The following is a 23,137-nucleotide window of genomic DNA, read 5'->3' as shown; positions in this document are numbered from 1 at the left end:
AACTGTGACAACAGAAAGTGAACTCGCCGTCAGGCTGCACCGCAGGGCCGAACCACAGAGACCAAATCTGTTTCTTTCCATAAATCACTCTCTACACCGCACGAATATTAATGAACGAGATGCCAATATGAGTAAAATTCAGTGTAATGATCTCATTGCCCAGCTGACCATGTTTAATGGCTAATCTGTGTCCAGTGTTAGGGCAGTTATTTCTCTTACTGAAGCAACTACACCCCTGATTACTTTTAAATGACTTTGTAAAATCCATAAAAATGTGTTTCGCAATGTAAAGAGAATAAAAGGGCACAGAAGAAGCTTCAGAGAACCTTATTAAGCAGCAGGTTGCTCACAGAGATGACAGCTGCTTCTGAACCAGGACAGAGCACACACTCCGACTTTCTGATCTTTCTCTGAAGTTAATAGAAAATAATGATAATTCCATCTCCGTCATTATCAAGATTGCTCCTCCTTTGTAGCTGCCCAGGGACCTTTCCTGCTTTTAAAAAGATAAGATTCAATGGACAAATAATCTAATGCAAGTAATTGCATATTCACCAGTTCAATAACGGTTGTGTGAGGAATGGCAGATTTATAATCATCTATCAGCATTCAGTCAAAGGCCGATTCTCCCTTTCTTGTTTTCGCTAACACAAGATTTGTGTTTTTGAGTCAGTAAATTACACACACACTCATTTTTCTTACACTTTGAACTGATCCTGGTCCCTTTTGATGATGTTCTTTATAAGAGACGTTATTTTCTGTCCATTTCCAGAGAAAATAACAATGATTCAAGAACAAAAAAAATTTGTATGACAGGATTCAAATGCATTTTTTTTTAACTTATGAAGGTGGCATGCTTTAGCAAAAACATTTGCTACTTGGCAGTGCTTTCCTGCTGCACAGGAAGTGATACATGTAAGGTTCTATTGGAATAACCAGAAGAAAAGCTAGATAATTAGCATGATCCAGTACGTCCTCCACGTCATTTATCATCACCTCCATGTGAAACTTTTCTGATCTGCAGCAGTGGAAAGTAACTAAATACATTTTGTTAGGTACTGTACTTGAGTACAATTTATAGGTTCTTGTACTTTATTTTAGTGTTTCCATTTATTGCTACTTCAGACTTCTACTCCACCACATCTCAGGGAGAAAATATTGAACTTTTTTCTCCACTACAATTATTGGATAACTTACAGTTACCACTTACTTTTCAAATTAATATCTAACATAAATAATCTTATGAAGTACAAGATATTGTTTAAGTTTAGTCCAGTGGTTTTCAATTTTATAATCTCCAACAAGAAAATGGTCTCACTGACCTCTGGGTTGGGAAGTACAGGACTTTAATATCTAATCTTCTACAAGCATTTAAAACATTTACATTAATATGCTGCTTAAACATTAATTAATCTCTACTAACAAACTATTGTATAATATATATTAATATGCCAGTCAGGGTGCACTTTTCTGCAGAACGAGTACTTCTACTTGTGACGCATTATATACATTTTGCTACTGATACTTTTGTACTCTTACTTAAATGCAGGACTGTTAGTTGTTATAGAAAAAATCTTACATTGTTGTATTGTTACTTTTACTTAAGTAAAGCATCAGAACATTTCTTCCACCCTTGCTGATACGACACCCTATATCGGCAGGAGATAACTGTTCATCAGTGCCTTCCAAAACCAAGACACAACACTGTAACAAAGGTGGTTCACAGGACATTTTGCTGATCTGATATAGCTATGGTGAACGTGTAATCAGGTTAAATCATTAAGGGTGTAAATCACAAGTTTTATCAGGATATGGTATCATATTGATTCTCTGGGCGATGATACAACATTTGGTGACATCACAAAGTCTGCCTGCAATCAATATGAGATGATATCAGTAAATAATCTCATTGTCTTTTTCTTGGCTGCTTGACATTGTCTGCCTGCTGCTAGGCAGCTAGGACTGTTTGACCTTAGGAAAGAGGTGCACTTGGATGGAAATGGTGACACAAACATGCCATAGTAATTCAAAAATGAAGGTGTATCTTAAAGATGGTGATATGTAATGATGTGTTCACTTTGCATGGAGAGAGAGAGATGGTTAAAGAAGTTGAAGAGACTGGAAAACACTTTTTCGCAGCTGCTTCACCTCTGACCTCTGGTGTAACCACACCCAATGGTGATGTCACTGTGTCATGACACACCCTGGAGTATATTTCTACATCACAGCAGCAAGGTGAGAAGTAAAACCACTGACTTTTAAGATTTTTATGGTGCTGTCAAAGGCTAGGGAGTGAGCATGGTCGTGGCTGAAAGAGAAAATCCTTGGTTAAGATTAAAGAACGCTCATGGTCATGGTTATAGTAAATCAATGTTGATTGGTGGGTAACAGGAAATGAACAGCGGTGTCCGTGCCCGGGTCACACTCTGCTCCGAAAAAGGTTTTGTGGAACTTGGCAACATCACACTACTTTCCCCCCGCTCTTCTTCTTCTCTCCAACAGTGTCACTCTCCAGCACTGTGGCGAGGCTATGACCTCTGATCTCTGTACTTTTGCTTGCTTATAATGCAGCTGATGATTTGAATTTAAATTTAAGATTATGTTAATTGAATTGCTGATAAGTGGCGGAGAAGGTGTTGGATCAGTTTAATCCTCTCTGCCTTCCTGACTGGAGTGAAACTACACTTCTGGCTCTGCTCCTCTCCGCCCACGCTACTAAAAGTAAACAGATTCAACTTTTATATCAAACTGTGTTACTAGTGCTCTATTTCTCTCGCCCGCGCTCACCACAGCACATAGCCTGAACTTGTTTTGTCCCCTGATATACATGAGCAAAGAAGCAGCCTCAGTTGTTCCTTCTAAAAGCCAATTTTTGTCACCACTTACTTATTCTGCTGCTGTGGCTTGTTCCTGTCACATCAGTGGCATTTGAGGGGGAAGAAAGTTCAAGAAGTTGCAGTCAGCTCTGTCATTCAGAAGTAATGTAACATCAGCATGAAGCCTGGAGTCAGCGCCACCAATCACAAGTAATGTGTTACCATGAGAGCCAGTGCTGAGTCAGACGGGTTCATTGAAGCTGGTGTTGCACCAGTAAGTTATTGATTATCTAATTGATTCCATTCAACATAAATGACATATATTATTACATGATTTGAAAAACACTCTATTACGTCTTCTATTAAACCTGCATGAGGCAAGAAGTTATGTAAAAACACACCTGTGTACCACCTCCACTCCAAAATTAAACTGTATGTCGCTGTCGCACAGCAATCACATCTTCAGTTTGGGTATAAGACTCTGTAGAGCCAGTGCACTAGGCTGCTGCGTGTAGTTTACTGACATCAGGTCAAATCAGTTCTGCTTTCTCAAACTGTTTCCTCTTGTGTGTTTCGTCTTTGTACATTGTTTGTACTCTGCCAGGGCCATGGCTGTATTGAATTTAAAAACCAGGGTAGGACCTACGCAATCAGTTACTGTGGAGTTGCAACGACGAATTGTTTTGTTGTTAGCTATTATATTGATCGCCAGTCATTTTGATAATCTATTAATCGGTTTAAATATGTTTTAAGAAGAAAAATGTCTCATTCCAGCTTCTTAAGTGTGAATATTTTTTGTTTTCTTCACTCTTCTACAGTCTTCGACAGTTAACTGAATATCTTTATGTTGTGGACAAAACAAGACATTTGAGGATGCCATTTGGACTTTCCGGAACACTGATGGACATTTTTCACCGTTTTCTGACATTTAATTGACCAAGAAATAATCAGTTAATTAATCAATAATGAAAATAATCAGTTGCAGGCGCCCTAACTTATTAACGGTAACTCTGTGTCAACATGAACAATAAGAACTTTGAGGGATATTCTCTTAGAGCTCTGCACCTGTCAGTTCTTCTGCACTCTTAAAATATATTGAAGCAGCTTTAGAGGCACATTTTTGTACAACCAGGTATTTTTTTTTAAATTTAAAATATAGATTTTTGGGTGACACATCTATGAGCAAATCGTACTATAAAAATAAAGACAAATGTAAGGTTAGGTCATACTCCTGCCTTACTAACAATGGAAAAAATAAGAGAAAATCAATTTCCCCACCTCAACAGGATCTAACCAGCCTTAGGTTATGATGCCAAGTGTAATATTTTATGAAGAATGGAGAGGCAGAGGAGAGAGAAGGAGGAAAACATGGTGCAAAATGCCTGAGTTGGACTCAAACCTGTGCTGCTGCAGTAAGGACTCAGCCTTACTGGTACCAGCTTTACCCAATAAGCTACCAGGACCCCTCTGTAACTTTTAATTGCGAGCTTTCTTCTTTTTATCATTTTCCTCTTATGTACTTTTGGGGCCTACAGGGGGCTGGCTCGGCTGTTATCAGTGGTTTCAAGCACCATAGATATGAGTTAGAAGGGGCCTGCCACATCTACTATTAGGTCAAGAGGGCCATTATGAGGCCATGGAGTGGCTGCTCATGTTAATTGTTAGGCTGCAACCTCTTGTCGCCGCGGCAGTACACAATGTACAGTATATCATGGTATTTTTAAATCTCCTCTTAACTCCTGTGGACCATTAAAATACTAAACTGCAAAATATAGCACTTAAAATAAAGTTAAATACAGTAGTTAATATTGTATAATGAAGTGCAATAAAGTGCGGTTATAATAAAGTAAGACAAGAATAATGAAATAAATCAAAGCAGAACTAGTTGTGCTTTTATTCTGAAGTACCTGGCTGTGTTGATGTTATGAATTTAACCCTATGGGCCCTAGGCGTTTTTGGGGTATTTTTACTGCCTTTACTTTTAAGCTCATATCACAGTCATTGTAAAGGCTACATACACATGCTATATCTTGTTGTTTTCAGGACAATCTGGGCTAGATTCCCCATCATTCCATGTTCTTCTATGTGCCTGTATTTTATATTAATTTTTATATCACTGAAAAAAACAAATCTGTGTTACTAAATTCTTACATTTTTACATGTATCTCACCATAGCAAGTTGGAAGTTGACATATTCTGCCATATATGAAGAGGGGAGACTCTCTGGAATCTGGCAATATAAGAACCATGATGCTGGGACATTCTGTCACTTCACAGTTGTCCAAAACATGTGGTTTGTGCCAGGCAGACATGATTGCCAGTATTTTTTCATTATTGCAAGAAATTCCATTGACTCATTCACAAGTCAAAAATGTGTTTTATCTGAAAGAAACATGCAATATTTACAACCAATTGCAATGATGTCCTCCAAGATAATATTTGTTCTTCAGTTTCAGTTATATACTGTGGGGGCATTTTGGGCATGGGGGGGGGCACGTGTCCCCCTCAGTGTATATGGTGACTACGGCCCTGTCATGCATGCATAATTAGGCTGCAGTTGTCTGGGTGCGCAAAGGTGAAGTACGCTGGTCTTGTCATACAAAGTTTGATGGAGTGTCAGCTGGACAATATGGAGATATTTGCATTTTGAAAGCCGGACTACAAATGTGGATAGACAGGGAGAAACACACGTAAGCCTAAGACGTGGTAAGATACGATATTCCTCACTATATGAAGTGACTGATAACAAGATCTGTATAATGGATTGTAAAGAAATTCGTCAGGTTTTTAATTTGTAGACAATTAATCTGGATTTATAGCATGATGGGATGACAGCACAGTGATGTGTGTGGTATCACTGGAAAGCTCTGCTCCTGCGCTTTCATGTGATATGCGAGCCTGCATTCGCGAGTAATCCATCAAAGAGTAATGTGTGTGCAAAGCTGTATGAAAGCTCTGTTGTACATAATTTTAGTGTAACTTTATCATTTTTTTTCGCTGTGAAAACATTGGACTACCGACTGCTGTTTCATGTGATATGCGTGGCTTCTCGCTATGACGCACAGTCCCGGAGAAAATCCACAGAGAAGAACAGGTGTGAATTTGGACGCACTATGCGTCGTTTGGGCCCATAGGGTTAATGGTTCTGGTCAACAGATAGCTGTTAGCAGTTAGCAGAGCAAAGTTTAAAGTACCCATAAATGTGAGGATTGATTTACTGTGAGCTGGGAACAGTTTGTATGTTAATAATATCTGCAGGTAGCACTAGTGCTCCATGGTAGCAAAATGTGACTTCAGTCTGGAGCCCTGCAGATACAACCTGCTCGAACTTTCGCCCAGGCGAGGGTGGTCTGGATGGGTGGGGAAGTGTGTGTGATGTATCATGTTTGTGAGTCTCTTTTTTTCTTCTTCTTTTTGTGTCTATGAGAGGGAGAGAGCGAGAGAACCAAAATGCCGAAGCGAGTCTCATGCTGGTGGCTAAAAAAACAATGAAGTGACAATTTATACTTGATGATTGCTGTGTAGTTAATTCATACATCCAACATGGAACAAGATGCGATACATCAAGAATAGTCCCTATATCCCCACCCCTGCTTGTGGCTATAATAATTAGACAGTAGCAAAGGAGAAAGTCAGGTGAGTAGTGTTTGTACCATGATATCTTTTCCTGATCCTAACCACGTAGTTTTTGTGGCTAAACCGCGATGGTTTCACAACATTGGTTATGCAAATGGCCATTTAACGGGCTAATAATGGCCTTTAAACCTAACTGTAGGTATGGAGCGCCCCCTTATCCATATCTTTGAGGCTAAAATCCACAGATGACGGCCACTGAATTCTGATAAGATTCAAAACGGGTGTTTGTGGCCATTTCTTTGCCTTTATTACAGAGCTGATAATAAAAACATGACAGGAAATGAAGGGAGAGAGAGATAGGGAGCAAAAGCAAATAAAAGCCCTGTCTAGATTTGAATCAGAGACTAGGGTGCACCATAGCTTACTATACAAATGAAGTAATAACCTCTTAATCCTTTTAATTACCAGGGTACAAGTGTCTGTTTTTTTGTTGCACAGGTTCAGTAAAATATTCCTTGAGCCACAGGACAAAAATAAAGTGTGAGCAAAAAATAAAAACTTTGAAAAGACACATTTTCACTCCAGGCAAATTTTCAGACGCACTAAATCACCATCTCTCTGATTTGAACACGGCTTTCATTTGCAAAATGACACGTTGATGCATGAGAAAATGCGTGTAGAGTGCTGTGCAGACTACTTCCTTCAGCTGCGGAGCTCTAAGTTGCAGAAGCAGAATAAATTTCAAATCAATCAGTTCTAACAAGGCGCCACACACTTCGATAAAAAGCAGTGGAGGACAATAATACCACCCTGACAAACCGTCAAGTTTAATCGCCACCTCTGACAAACAGCACAAAATGCTTCCGGTGCTTCAGTTTATGGCGGGTTTCGCTTTTTCCTTGCCGCCTCTGCTTTTCCACTTCCCGTCAAAATAACGAGACACTTGAGAATTTAATTTGAATCCAGCACTGTGTAATTGAAACGCATTTGCCTTGATGGATGGAGCCAAAATGTGCGGGGCTGGACGGAGGGAGAGAGATGATTAGATGTAGCTACAAGCTCTTGGCTGCCTCTTTTGTTTTTCTAATGGAGTCGAAGTGAAACAGAGACTGGCATGAAAGCGCTCTAACTTTGGTGTGATGAATGCTGCATCGCTTTTACTGGGATTGTCTTGGATTGGGAAAAACAATTTGCGAGTAATTTGGGGTCATTAACGCTAATCAAGATAAGTCGCTACGGGTCGATTTTGAGAGTCGTTGAGTCACACAAGAAGTTTGGTGCCAAAGTCTGAACCGAAGGAGAAGAAATCTGCATTAAAGAAGAATTAGGAGGGAAATAAGTCAGAAATACAAAATGTTGTCTGTATTAACACACAGAAAACTGTTGAGTGGCTGGTGATTAAAACAACTGCTAAGTGGTGAGCAGACTGTATCTTGTACATCAAAAAACAAAGAACATTTTTTAACAGATTCCTATAAACTGCATAGTTTTATAGCTTCAATATCAGGGTTATAAGAAACATAACAGAAGAAACAGTAGAGGTAGATAGAGGTGAAAGACAGAGACAGGGATATATGAGAGGAAGAGGAGGGGGGGAGAAATAAATCAAACCAGTGGGAGACATATTAGGAAGGGAGGGAGGAGGTAAACACAAGGGAACACGGGAACACAAGTAAGAGTATGAACTTCAAAGACCACTCCAGGAAAGAAAAAACACGGAAGAAGACGACATGCGTCTCTGTCACCATCTCCTCCTCTTTTTCTATCTTTTTCTTATCGGCCCCCTGAGGTTTCCTCATCTGGCAGCTTTTTTATTTCCTTTTATCAGTTTGCTGAAATTATTTATGTGTACAGCAGTAGTCCTTCACACTCAGTGGGAGGAAAAAAACAAGCTTGTCACGTGTTTACTCTGACAGAGTATTTTTAAATTATTTTATGTAGCAGTCTAATGTGGGTGAACTCATACCATTTTCGGCATATGACTACTTTTGAGTTTAATATCAAACAAATACAAATGGTATTTCAGCTTTTTACCATGTAACCACATTATGATTAAGATAATGCAATCAAAGGAGCAAATTTTAATGCTATGGTTACACATGAGCGACAAAACCTACAGCATGGACAGCTCAGGGCAGCCACATTATCGCTAAGTAACTTTGTGTCTGCTACTTGCAACTAAATGTTCTCTAAAGTTTGTAAAAAACAGCAACAAAAAAAGTAAGTTTTCAATGTCTGAGCCCCATTTCATCATCACATATCACCGCCCCACTGCATCCCCGTGTGCACCGCAATGCACAGACAACAAGTATGGCATCAACTTTCTTAGGTAAGTAACACAGTACCATGCTACAAACAAAACCAGGGTTCCTACAGCTTAAGGCAAGTTGGATTTAAAGCAACACTTATCATTGCATTTGGACCGAATGCAATGCTTGGCCGAGCGTCCTGTCTGTCTTCGCCACGTGGAGGCCTCCAACTGACGTAACCACTCGCGTAACTGTGACAACACAGCATCCAGTTGCTAACGGTTAGCCTACTGTAGCCTTACGTTTCCCGAGCCTCCTTGTTTGTTGCCAGTCACCAGTGTTGTGTGTAACGCGTTACAAAGTGTGAAATGCAAGAAAGGTAAGAGTAGCTTTAAGGGTCTCTAAGACTTTTTTTTTTTTTTTTTTTACAGCTAAATATAATTTCAGACCAATTTTAAAATAATAAGAATCAATGGAAGAAAAAAAAAACATGAACTGTAATCAATTACTTTGGGTAAGGGAACACTTTGCCCAAATGTTTATTGTAACATAAAATATGACTTCTTCGTTGTGTGGTGAGACGAGAGGGAGGAAAAAATGGGAAATAACTGCCTTTTGTCGGCTAGTTTTCTTGGTGATTTTGTCCTTTTTGTTCCCATCGTGCAGGAGTTGAAAAACGTTTTGCATAAAATACACCGAGCCTCGTACACACTGCCTTTAACCAGTTTCAGCCATGCTGCAATTTTGGTCAAATATACATTTTTGTGGAGTTTGCACTACTCCATGTTGTCCAGGGTGCAGTGACAGCAAGCTAGCATCCTGGCCAGAAAAACATTTAAGTGTTGTTGGTTCTATTCCCGTGAGAGACATTCGGTAAAGTATTTTAAAAAATGTACCAATTATTTTGAGATATTACAATGTCAGGAAAAAAAAGATTCATAGGTTCCTATTTCCCATCAATGTCGCAGCTTTTTTAAAACATTTAAAAGACTAATTTAAGACATTTTAATACCAATTCAGGCCTTATTTTTAGACTAATGAACTCAGTACCTCTTAAGACTTTTTAGGGAACCACAGGAACCCTGAAAACAGATGATTGGTTGATCCTTCACTGCAACACTGAAGTGATGAGAAAAATGGGACCAGCTCAACTTTGATTTGTAGCTCGCCACCCTGTCATGCAGCCACGTTTTATAGCGTCACGTCACTGGCTTCCATGAAAATGACTTGTAGTCTGTTGTTGTGTCGCTCGTAGTGTGAACACAGCGTAACACACTCTGTTGAAGCTTTGCAGACCCACATTTCATTTTAGAGGGTTGGTGCTTGTTGCTGTTGTGCTTCTTCTATGTACTTCACAAAGAACACTTCTACACGTCTACGATACAGGAAATTAATAAAGTTCTCCAGTGTTCCACTTTGTTTTTGCACAAGCCTGAATTAAATTCAATTTTTTTTTTTTGTGGGCTGTGGGCTAAAACGCTTGCTCAGAGCTTGATACTGAATTAATTACACACTGTAAATGTCAGAAAAAAAGAGACTCGAGGCATAAACCTATCCTCTGTGCCACAGGTGCATTTGTACATCAGGTGGAGATATCTGTACTGATTAAACTGAAGCAATCAGACACCAGTGAGATGGATGACTGAAACACATCTGGTGCAAACAGATTATAAGAATCAGCACTGACCTGGAACCGGAAGGAGTCGCTGTTGGGGCCGCTGCCAAAGTGACGATACCAGACGGTGCCGTCGTTGACGTCCTGCTGAGTGAAGGAAGTTGTGCGCGTGAAACCTCGGTCGTCGGTTAGCGAGGGTCGCCAGCCTTCTACTGGGCCGTCAGCTGGCATGGACACCAGCACCACCTCACCTGAGACAGAGAGGGTGGAAGTGACTGGAAATCTCCCGATCACATCACAGCATTACGGATTAGGGTACTAAGTTATAAGCTTCTATCTTGGGCCATAACTGTGGTGCAATCTGTCAGCGTGTGTCTCATGCAGACAGAATTTGAAGAGCTGATCAAACACTTTTTATACACAAGCTGAACTGACCAGTCAGATTTGGGACATTTATTATGATACACTGAGGAACTTTAGGAAACTGTTTAAATGAGATGTCCACAAAACTGCAGCCACAATAAAGCATCTTGGGGAGTATGCATTCTTCAGGATCTATAAAGAAGAAATAAGGGGCCTGTTTTGAAGTGAATCTCTTGAATTGGCATTTCTGTACATGTGAGTGAGTGTACCATATTTAAGTTCTCCATCTGAGGCGAGGATGGTGTAGACAATGCCATCGGAGCTGACTCCCTTGTAGTCTGCCTGCAGGTATTTCTTATCCAGTCGCACCATGCCACCTTCCTTTACCCAGGTCATTGGCACAGATAGCACATGAGGTGAGTCAGCAGCCTGGAAACACACACAAATATACATTTTTACCCTCATAACAGTGTGGTTGGTTTCTGTTTGAATAAACGGCAAGTTCTGCTCAAGTTAACTTTCATTTCATAACAGAATCAAATTGTGTCATTTGTCTGCAAATTTTACTAAAACACCGTGAGACTCTGACAAGATGGTTTGTTAGTTAAATTAGAAAAATGAAATATATCATCTTCAGTTTGCCAAACGTTTCTTCCCTGGACAGATGCAAGTTATTTAGATCAAATATAAAAGCATTCATGACCTGAACGTTATCTTAAGTTAGCCACAGGTGCAGTAACGTAATCAGGAATTATAAACTGATTACATTATAAACTGAGCAAGATGTTGAGTATGACTCAAACTGAGAAACCCGATGTGAAATCCCTGTGGTGCAGGCACGGCTGTATAAAGAGAAATCAAAGCAGACTCCTTGTTCCTCAGGTGCAGCCTGATGCCACTTTTACTTTGTTTTGTCACAGTCTGCGCAGCTTGTTTTATTCCACATCTGTTGTAACCTCAGGATTGTGAGTCCCAGGAGCCCGTCGCAAAGCTCTGTCAATCATCCGCAGTGTCACCTGAGCGCTGAGCCCGGAGTCAGCTCTGCCAATCAGAAGTAATGCATCAATCTGGGGTCTCTCTGTCTCACAACCGACAGCTCAGCTTCAGAATCAGACTTATTTTTGTGAAGCCGTATTGATCTGCGACTCATCGTTTTGCTCGCCCTGCCTCCAAAGCAAGAGAACAAAGAGCAGGATGAGCTGCAGAGAGCACTCGGGGATGCTGGATGATTCAGTGTCGCCCGAGGACATTTCAGCAGGGAAGATGCCTGCTGTCAGGGAGGAACTAGACCTCTTCTTCTCTTACTCATCGCGTCTTCCTGCTGTCTCAACAAAAACAGCTATGACATACGTCTTAGGCATCTATAAAAACCAACCTCCTATTTATGCTGTAAACAGAAACTCCACATTTTATATCTGGAAGTTAAAGTCATCTGGTTGTCAAAAATAGTTTCTATAAATAACAGATATTGCCTGGGCAACTGGCAACTGGGCCAGACAGTAAGACAACAATGAAAAACAATGACATTCCTACTTTCCAACACTCCTGGCAGGTAACTGAACATCATTCCACACTGGATGCTCTTTTACTGACATATAGAAAGAAAGAAATATTATAGGCCTTTTCCACTATGACAATCCATCACTTAACATGTCGCCATTGTCACAGATTCTGCTTTTGTTCCCATTGTTCTTGCTTTAAGGAGGAGTTCTTGAACCTAAATTTCAGCACTCCTCAGACGGTGGTAAATCCAAGTTCCCTGTACCCTCAGGGAGACATAACACATTAGTATAACTTCAGTCTTAAAACACCAGGAAGTCGCAAAAATAGACTGTAAATTAGGAAACTTTGATACGACTTTCTAAAAGATACCCTAAGAAAAACTTTGGGGTTATCACATTGTAAAAATCTCCTTTGCTGCTCTGGCAGTGTTTTAACCTACTCAATATATCACAAAGACCCATCAATAAACTGTCAGGAGGTTTGCAGAGTGTATATACCCAAAGACAGATATAAATAATAGGACTAAATAATGTAGACTTGATGGTCTACTAGAGAGTAAGAAACCCACAAGTGTTAATTGATCTACAGCGGTGAGAGAAGCTCTTAGAAGCACAAAAGTATTATCAGTACAATGTATTTAAAATATGATTCATTACCCAGAGTGGCTTAGAGTTATATCAGAAGGGTTCATTTCCAAAAGCAAATACCTCCGCTTTCATTTACTTTCCTCAATCATGTTTTAGTGTGTGCAGTTTGGGGAATATCAGTCAAACTGTTTGTTTTGATAAGACGTCTCAAAGTTTTTAAATTTTCATAAATCATGTTTTTACTGTGCGCTCAGAGGAATATCAATCAGACTGGTGTTTTATTCATTTTAAGAACAGCTCATCTGTTTTTGCAAATGAACTCATTCTGACGAAATATTATATTAAACTTTTTTTTTTTATCACAGACTCTTTAAAATAATGGATGTAGCCACCGTGATGTTATCAACTGGTTTGTGGAACATGTTCTGAAGCCTCCAGTTTGGCATTTTGGCTGTCACTATTTTGGATTTTTGGAGCCAAAAGTGACCATATTTGAACAAGAGGGTGAAACTGTGGAGGTGTGAGGGATTGAGCTGATGAAGAGCCTGAGGTGATGCCTCGCAGACAGCCTGTCACTCAAAGCAGCCACACCATTAATTATGCACAACTTTGAGCCTTAAAAAAATGTAAGCAGGTGAGTTACATAAAAATTCATCCCCTGTATGGTTATAGAGACTAAAACAGTTCTTTGCACCAGGCTGTAAACATGTCTATTGGGTATTTTAACATGGGGATCTATGGAGATTGACTTCCATCTGGAGCCAGCCTCAAGTGGCTGTTTGAGGAACTGCAGTTTTTGGCACTTATGCTTTGGTAGAGGAGTTTAATGTTTGTCAATGTGGAGCCAATTTAAGATACCTTGTATACCACTAGGTAAATTAGTAGTACAGTATAGTACTGCATGTAAGGATGTCCCGATCAATAGGTATTGGGGCCGATCAAGGTTTTGTTTAATTGACTGGGGCCAGCTATACTGAGGTATATAGAGCCCAATCCAATCCTGTGTTTCACGTCAGCTGTCACACCAAGGTTTTTACTCGCTTTCATGCGTAGCAACATGGAGTGCAGTTGTCGTCAACTCTGCAACTCTCTGCTGTCTCTCTCCTCCACTCTGCTGTGCTCCATGTGTGTAGGAGCAGAACCTGAGCCCCTCCCACTACAAAACACAACATGCCGTACATGACAGCAAAACTCAGTATGAGACCGTTTTTTAATGTTATTTACCAAAGTTTTGAGCACTTGCTTCATTTCAGCTCAGTTTGAGAGTCTCTTGTGTTTTGCTGTCGTTGATGGTGCATGTTGCTGCAACCACACTCACCACATCACTGTAAGTGCAACAAAAGCCCCGTGACTAAAAAGGCAATAAGAGCAATATAGTGATGTAGCCTACTCCAAGCAAAAGATCTACAGCAGGCGGAAATAAACACTTAGTTGAATACAGTTTATTTAGGTAATTCAGACACAGGCTGCACTGAAGCAACAAAGACTATCTGTAAAAAATTATGATAAATAAAAAACATTAAAGTTTTGATTTAATGAAAGTAAAAGTGCTTAAAGTGTGCACTACGCAGCTGCATTATCTAGGAGGTATCGGATCAGGACTCGGAACTTGGTACTAAATACAATACTCAATATCGAATGACCCGGATCGGGATCAGGGACAAAAAACTTGTTAATTGTAGTCAAGTAAAATGTACAATATTTCTCTCCTAGATGTAGTAGAGGAGATTTGGAAAGCTGCATTAAATGGAAATACTCAAGTAAAGTACAAGTACTTAAGTGCATTCCTTGAGTGAATGTACTCAGTATGCTTTCCACTTCATAGCTGCATTGTAATGGATTGAAACATGTTTTTTAACAAACTGGCAACCCAAAACTGAGTTAGAAAGCATGCTACATATTAGCCATTAACACACACACACACACACACACACACACACACACACACACACACACAAAGCTGACCATTTCCTGCAGGAAATCAGTTCAGTGGCAGAAACACTGTGGCAGTGGGTGATAATAGATAACAAGAGTGTGCACAGGTGTGAGAGAGTGAGTGTGTGTGCATGTGTGGCTGTCTGTGTTTGCAGATAACAACCTGCCGACCATCTGTGGCTCTTCCGCCCGCCGCTTGGCTGATCCAAATCACACTATTTCAGCGTTGCAGCAGCAGGCAAAGAATCGCAGACGAGCAGCAGAGAAAACACATAAGTCAGCATGGCAGGCTTTTAACTCAGAGGAGCACATCATCCTGGAGATTATCAACCTCTCCTGATGAACAACAAGGTCTCTCAAGGACACTCAGACCCAGAAACAGCACACTCTACAAAATAAAAGGGGTCAGAGGATTTACAAGTTTGCTAATACTCCTGATTTCCCCAGACCTCTGGCTCTTTGTCCTGCATCTGCGCCCCCACTTGGTAATTTGCTACTTTTCTTTCCTCAACAAAACACAAATCTAATGAGTTTTTTTTTTTTTTTTGCCGAGTGAGATTTGCTTTGCCCATTTAGAAAGAAAGACGGGCGCAAAGAAAATGAAATGCTTGTAGAAGTTTCTCTGCCTTTTGACCTCTGGGAGAGCAAGAAAATGAATTTGCTCGATGTAATTTCAGATTGATGAGATACAAAGTATAAAGAAGGTGCAAGAAAAGGATTGTCAAAAACCTGAGAGGGTGAATTAAATAAATATCAGAGAGGAACAGGAGTAGAATCAGAATCCACTTCATACACAGAACTCAATGACTCATTGTCGGAGTTGAAGCGAGAAAAAAAGAGGCCCTTTCTTCCCTCGAATAGTGACAGTAACATTTTCTATCTTTAGAAAAGGAAAAGTTCAAGGCTTTAAATTTGAACTTGAGCCCCAAAAGTGACAACTGACATGGACTGCTCTGCTTCATTTGACTTATTTAAGACCTGACATCCTAAAGACTTAATTTGAGACTTGAAAGAAAAAACACTGAAGTCTTGATTTGAACTTTGAGCTGAAAGGAAATATATTCATGGGGTAAATGAGAGTCAGACCGTGGATTTATGAAAGGACGGGGGTTGGAGGAGGGGTCGGTTCACTGAAAGGTCAACTTCCAGATATGAAATTACAAGGATCTTCTGCAAAGCAAGCACACTTGCATTTCCTTTAACCCCACCTCCCAACCGCTTGGTCTCAGGCTCGCTCACATCAACAACAGTTCATAAAACTTTGGATTCAGCTAGTAGTGAATTTACAACTTTTAGGACGTAATGATTTAAATAAGGGCTATCTGATTGTTTGTACTGTGATGTACCTCAAAAAATGATGCACTGCTTCACAATGCAAGTCTACAGGAAAAAGTATTTTTAGGCTCAAGTAAATACCATGATGTCATCCATTGGTTTGTGGACTCCTGTTTTGAAGCCTTGAGTTCAGCATTTTGGCTTTGTCGAGCCAGAAGTGACCATATTTGGGTGAGGTGGGCACTGTGGAGGAGCGAGGGGTGGATCTGACTGAGAGGCAGAGGACACTAACTTCCTGTGTACCTTTAAGCTGTCTTGAAATGTTAATGGGTGAGTTATATTAAAAATACCCCCTGTACGGCTGTCATGAACAGGGATATTAGCTATAGGGACTGAAACCATTTTTTGTACCAGGCTGTAAACATGTTTATTTCTGCTGTAAAGTTGGGCATTTTAACATGGGGGTCTATGGGGACTGACTGCCTCAAGTGGTCATTAGAGGAACTGAAATTTGTGGCACTTCATTGCCCCAGACGCTGGGGACCATGGCATCAGGTAATGGATCCAGACATTATGATTCCACAGTTTGGCCACAATGTCAAATTAGCACTGTTCCTTCGGTCAGAGAGAGACAGGCCGACCTGGCCACAGACCATTTCGATGGTTAGTAGTCACATGTGTGAAAGAGTTGTAATTAAATGCAAGTTGCATATTCCTGGGAAGACTTTGCGACCTGACTTGGAATTGTTTTTAGGAATTGAGGCCTGGCATGAGACTTTTCCAAGACTTTTAACTTGTCCTCAAGGACTTGAGACTTTTTTTTTTTACTTGGACTTGCCCTGAAAGTATGAAAACCAGCTCCAGCAGACAGACTTTCAATAATAATAGACATTAAATAAACATTAAATTGTCTTTTGTTTCTAAACTGGATGAGAGAATTAAACTCCACCTGCTGATACTGCATGAGACCCACTAATCGTGCATTATCCCTGCTCAAACCCGTCCTGTGTTATGTCATGCTGCACCAGGATTGGTTGGTCACCAAAATATCAAAAATTATTTGATGATCGCCCATGTCCACTTGTGACTGTAGTTTATGCTACAGAGTGCACTTGCACCCATTTTAAACTCATTTAAGATATCTCCATTTTCTACCCTTGTCTTCTTTTTAATGTATCTGTAAGTTTAGGGTTACATATGGGCAGGAGGTGAAGGGTTGTTGGTTGGGATAAGTGAGAGCCATTAGCTGCTGCTGCAAAACAACACTTCTTCACACCCTAATGTTGGCTGAAATATATTTTAGAAAGTAAAACCTAAACAACATTATTCTTTTCCTTTGCCGCAGAACTTTTGAGAAAAAAATGCATGAAAAGTGAATAATCAGAGACCTTCGAAGGGCTGTGAGCCAGCAAGTCTGAGATGGACTGTAAATAGAGTTGATGCTGGACAGAGAGCTTTTGGCTGCCTTCCACAAAAACAGAAATAAATGACTTTGCTGAGATGGAGTCGGCGTCATCCATAAAACATCGGCTAGCTGCCATTGTAATGACAATGACATTGTCATCTCTCATTTTTTCCCCATAATTCCAGTGGGGGAGGGGTGAACGGGACGAGCCGATGGACATGTCAAACAGTAAGTGGAAGTCACAGAATGTAGATTGAATCTTTATCGGCAGCAAACTCTGATTTAATCTCACTGAGACGTGCCGCTGTGGTGCCTAAAACCAGAGCATGTAGCAAAAGTAAACACGGGGGCGGCGTGACATGAGCTGCCAGCTTTAACAGAAACAAATCACAGCAATCTGAAATGTAATCACAGACTTGGGGATGTGGAGTGTCGCTCAAAAAAAGAAAAATCAAAACAAATTATTGTATTCTTCATCAGCGATGAAGGCGAGTGCTCAGCGGGAGCAGAGCTAAACTCAAAGCACTCAGCTTCCCTCTTCTGCATGGACACAAAACCGCGCTATTAGCCTTCCAAAGCTGGACGGCTGATCAGAAAAAAAAAAAAAAAATCTAATTCCCTTCCATTTCTGCAGAAGAACAGAAGAGCCCGGGGGTTTTTCAAAGGCTCAAAATGTTCTCCCTGAGACAGTAATTGAAAGCCAAGGGTCCTGCTTCCTATTCAGCTGCGCTCCAGCTCAGCTTGGGGCTCAGCCTCAGCAGAGAGAAAGTCCATCCATCAGAGGGTCATTAAGGGCCTGATTAGTCTCCTGCTTTAGAGCTCAGTAATCCAACTTTTCAGGAAGCCCATTGTCCCCGACACAGCCTGGCCTCGACAGGCACTGCTGCAGCCTGGATGGTGGGCTTGGAAGTTTAAAGAGTGTCACAGAGAGAGCCACGCTCTGAAAACTAAGGATTCATTGGCTTCGGTTTGTTAAAGTCCGGGTGGAGCCAGTAATCACTCAGGGTTTTATTTTTGAGCTTTGTGAAAGTTGGGCTTCATGAAGTCTTCATTGAGCTTTGAGTAGATTTTGGGGTTTTATTGTCTCAATCTTAGTTTCTTTTTTTTTAAACTCTTTTCTTTGCCACTTCTCACAGTTTTGTGATCCGTAAGTTTGCAGCTTACTCTTGCGCACTTTCAAACGTGGCTTCCTCAGCAGGATGCCTGCAGTGTTACAGCTTGGCACACTCGCGGCTCCACGCAGCAGCAGGAGGTTCGAACTTCAATTTGAACTTGAATATCCAGAAATCCCGTGAGGTGACATCAGTAAACCGCACACAGCATGTTCATGTTTACCACACACAGCTGCACTGTGATGCAAGAGATGAAAGGAACCACAAGAGAATGGAGATGTCATTTTGGTTTGTTAAAGCCTTTAAGAGGGGCACACACTGCACCATTTGAGCTCGTTTCTGACCCAATTTTTTTGAAGCACAACTCATTTAAGAGTAGGACCAAATTTGGTCTTCATTTTTCTTGCAGTGTACAGAGTGGAGCGAGAACCAATAATGGCTTGATCAACTGCTCCCAACCTGCCGCCAGATGTCACAATGAATTTCTGACATATCAGAAAGTTTGGACAGCTGTCGTCAGGCTCTTGCACAGTGGAAGCAGAGCTACGAGTCTGGTCCCCTTGGTCAGTGCTTTTTTCTCACTCAGTCAATCGTATAGTGCAGTCGATACCCGGCTAGTCTTGTTGCTGCAAACTTGCTTTTTTATGTGTCTGTGAGAGAGACGGAGACAGTTTCTGCAGAGATGGACTCTTAAGCTCTTTTTGGACGTCTATCTCTACATTACTATGAAACGTACCTCCACTAGCAAACAAACTCTACATACCTGCAGCCCCAGAGCTTTCAAGCGAATCCTTTTGATGATGATTGTCGATAGCCACAACGGACAGACAGTCTTATTGTCCATTTTTATCCACAGGCTTAAAGGCATAGTGCACCCAAAAATGAAAATTCAGCCATTATCTACTCACCCATATGCCGAGGGAGGCTCAGGTTAAGTTTTAGCCCCAGATTCAAACGTCCAAAAACACATAATTGAAACCACAAAGTATCTCCATACTGCTCGTCCGTAGTGATCCAAGTGTTCTGAAGCCCCGACATAAAAAGTTGTTTGGAAAAATGTCATTTAAACTCTGTTTTTAGCCTCATTGTAGCCTGTAGCTCTAACTGCCTCTCTGTGCACCGCGCTCACGTGTGCATGCTTGTGCGAGACCGTGAGACATGGGCACCGCCTTCATGTATGTTCACGTGCTTTCGCTGGTCTCCCTCAGCATATGGGTGAGTAGATAATGGCTGAATTTTCATTTTTGGGTGCACTATGCCTTTAAAATAACAACTTCCAGTTAGGCCAAACTCATTTTTGATTCAACTCTGCCCACTTCCGACATAAAGCCCGCCCACTGGATTATAGATACAGATAATTTAGTTGATTGAGCTAACGTTAACTGGAAATCTATGTGAACGTATTCAAACCTTTTGTTAAACAATCGTTGCAACTGTTGCAAATTGACATCACTGCCATAATAAATAGTTTTGTCATTTATCTGTCGCACCCCGGGTGTGTAAAAGCCTTAAAGCTTCCTCTGCAGTACTTGATGTGATCTCTTGCTGGTGTCTAGACGCAGTTTTGGATTTCATTTGTAACTTTTGAATGTTTTAAATGATCCAATACCAGAAGAATACTGGTGTTATTTCAAACGTAATCTTCTTTTAACTGCACAGTATCACACCAATGAAAAGAGGCCGTTCTTCTTCTTCATCTGTCGTACTGGGAGAAGACAATATCACTGCAGTAATTGATCCTCCTCTCCCTATATTTCCTTACTGATCGCTATTCTATGGTGATCTACCTGTGTAGATCAAGTGGGAGGCAACAAAGAGGAAGTGAGGACACTGCTGGAACTCATCCAAAAGCCTCCGACATAAATCAAGGACATTCTCCCAGCTTTCCATCACGCTGTCCATCCGTCTCCGTCTAATGCACGACAGAATGCAGCATCAGGACATTTTACAGTAAATGGATACTGGTGTGTGTGTGTGTGTGTGTGTGTGTGTGTGTGTGTGTGTGCGGGTGGGATGTTATTGATTTACAGAGGGGGAAAAAGCAGAGGAGTTGAGCCTGAAGCACACAATCTGTATGCAGCCAGACAAACAGAGCTGCCCTCCAAATCCAAACTGTAGTGACTGAGCAGAAAATACATCATTGAAAAGTTTCTCTGCCGCCAGAACAAAAGTACGACTGGCTCACAATGAGGTGGGATGTTTCACTTTCAATGATATGAAATCTAAGCCAAAGTTGACTCAAGTGAAGTTCTGATTCGACATGCAAAGCAGGAAAATGCATTTTTGGAGTAATATATGACATGAGACTCAAAACTGAGACACAAATTTTATTTTACGATCCTGGCAACAGTTCTGGAAACGACTGATGGAAGATTAGCCCCTTTATAGTGATATTTGGGGCCTCTGTTGATTCTTAAATATTTAATCTTCACAGTCAAACTCACCTGATTAGCTTTTACCTCTCTTTTGGCAAAATGATGTATTTTACTTCAATGGAAATCTCCTAAGGCTCCATCTATTTCCCTGTAGCTTAGAGATGTTATGTCTTTTCTTAGGTTGGAAAAGGTTTTCAGTGAAGCTCTGATAAAAAGAAATTATAAATTGAATTCTTCTATGGACTAATTCCTAGCAAACCCTGCCACCTAACTTATCCTCCCTTTTCCATTTTTTTTATATAAATCTGTTTTTATTTTATTAGATTTTTAAAATTGTTTAAAGTATTCTGAATTTTCTTTATTTCAGTTTTACTTTTTATCTACCTGTTCATATTTTTCCTATGTTCATATATTTTTTAAATATTCATATACATCACAATTACAAGTAGTATTGCTATTTTCTATACTGAGACAACGTTTCGTTGTTCTTGTTCTCGAGTGGGTGTGGTCCCTCTTTGAGGCCTCTGGGGCTTTTCACAACAAAAATGGCTTGTAATTTTATACATCTGTATCTCTTTGTATTCTCCATATAAAGATGAATTAAAAAATAGACATGAGTCAGACAAGTTAAAAGAATAAAGACTGGAGAACTGACTGTACTTACAGTAATGCTTTGAGATTTAATGTACTTAAGATTTGAGCGCTTGGAAACTTGGCTTGACTTGTTTGAAGGTAAACCACAAACCTTATGCATTTAATTAATAATCCTACACCCACAGTGTGACTGAATTTTTAAAAATCTACAGTAAGAACAGAAAACAGTGAGTTTATTAGTTGTTTTTTTCAGTATATTCTGAGGACTATTCATTTAAATGCTTAAGATTAATATTTATGCCTTTTTATTTAAGTTCTTATTAAGTAGCATTAAGATGCATTCAGGGAACCTTGTCTGAGCTCGTGTACAAACAGACCTAAACCAATACAAATTATAAATCTTGCTGTGTCATTGTATTGAGTGCTTAAATATTTCCATAAGACTTGCTCAGAAACATTAAAAACCTAAAAGCTTCTGCATATTTAAAAAAAAAAAAAAAAAAAAAATCAAGGAAATGTGTAGAACTTGTTACTGGCAATACTTATGGGAAATCAGAACATAATAAACACCATCAAAAAGTTTGAAAGTGAATACAAACTTTTGGTATTATACTTGAGAGCAGAAAAAAAACCCTACGAACAAAAAACTAGACCCTAGATCCAGTTAGCATTCCCACCGCTGACGGCTCTCTTAAATGTGGGCGGGGTTGTTGTCACTCACTGCTCCGTCCAGCTCTCACTATATTTCCTCTTCACCGGTGACACAGAGGAACGTCTGCAGCTCGTTTATCGTCCACAGAACGAGACTGCACGCCGACATTTTCAGAACAAAATAAAAATGGTGCAGTGAGAGTCTCTTTCGATTGGATATTCAAAATAGCAGGTCAGAGTTGCCATATTGAAATTCAAGGTGTGTTGATAGATTCATGTCTTCAACTCACATATTAAGAAACATGCAAAAAACACTCCACCTTAAAAGTTGCCATCAGTCGGCCCAGCAAATTAAATTATTTTTGTCTCAGTCTATAGCTGCTTACTGTTAACTAGTAGAGATGAAAAGGCAGCAAAAATCCTTTCATTCTCAAGTAATAGTTTACTAATGTATGTAAAACTTGCTGCTGTATGAACAATCACTACATAAGCTTCAAAACCAGCCACAACTCAGCCCTGAGCAGAGTGACGGTTCTCTATTGACCAATCAACAGACAGGAGTGTTTCTTTTAGCGCTGGATCTATATGCTAGGTACCTCAAAAGAGGGCTGACGAAAAATGAGAACGTTTCTGTTGGTACCATCCACAACTTTTCACAACAGTACAAAACTGAATCCGTCTGCTTGGTAGAAACAAGATCTATATTGTCATTCAGTTAACGGGTCTTAATTCAATCATGTACGATGTCACATAGAAATAAATTCACTCTTGGAAAACTTAGAAAAGTTTCTCTCAGAGTGTGTGTATGTAAATCAGTGTGCCAGTTTTGTGTGTGTGTGTGGATCACAGGTGTGTGTGATCCTCCGCAGTGGGACACTGATACAGCGGTTAGAGGAACACATAAAAGACTGATGCCTGCACAGCACACATACTCCCACACACTCACTCAAATGTATTCCTATACTTGTGAAGACCATCACTGAGCACAACACATTAATGTTGGTTTTAACCCACACACAGCATCTTGAAGAAGCGAGGACACGACTAAACGTCCTCACTTTCCAAAATGTCCCTATACTGT

General features: G+C 40.3%; 1 protein-coding gene across 1 annotated transcript in view; it reads right to left on the bottom strand.

Annotated features, from left to right (window-relative positions):
* The window catches only part of fras1 (Fraser extracellular matrix complex subunit 1), a 411,473-nt gene that overhangs the window by 84,350 nt on the left and 303,986 nt on the right, over nt 1-23,137 (bottom strand). The window contains exons 29-30 of the mRNA XM_078170455.1: nt 10,889-11,048; nt 10,329-10,507 (exon numbers count right to left, since the gene is read on the bottom strand). Coding sequence (XP_078026581.1) covers nt 10,329-10,507; nt 10,889-11,048 — 339 coding nt within the window. The remainder of the gene's footprint in view (nt 1-10,328; nt 10,508-10,888; nt 11,049-23,137) is intronic.

Source organism: Epinephelus lanceolatus, chromosome 9 (genome assembly GCF_041903045.1).
Source record: "Epinephelus lanceolatus isolate andai-2023 chromosome 9, ASM4190304v1, whole genome shotgun sequence".
In the NCBI taxonomy this organism is placed as follows: Eukaryota; Metazoa; Chordata; class Actinopteri; order Perciformes; family Serranidae; genus Epinephelus; species Epinephelus lanceolatus.
Note: the sequence above shows the minus strand (reverse complement) of the source record. Positions and strands in the feature narration are given on the sequence as shown.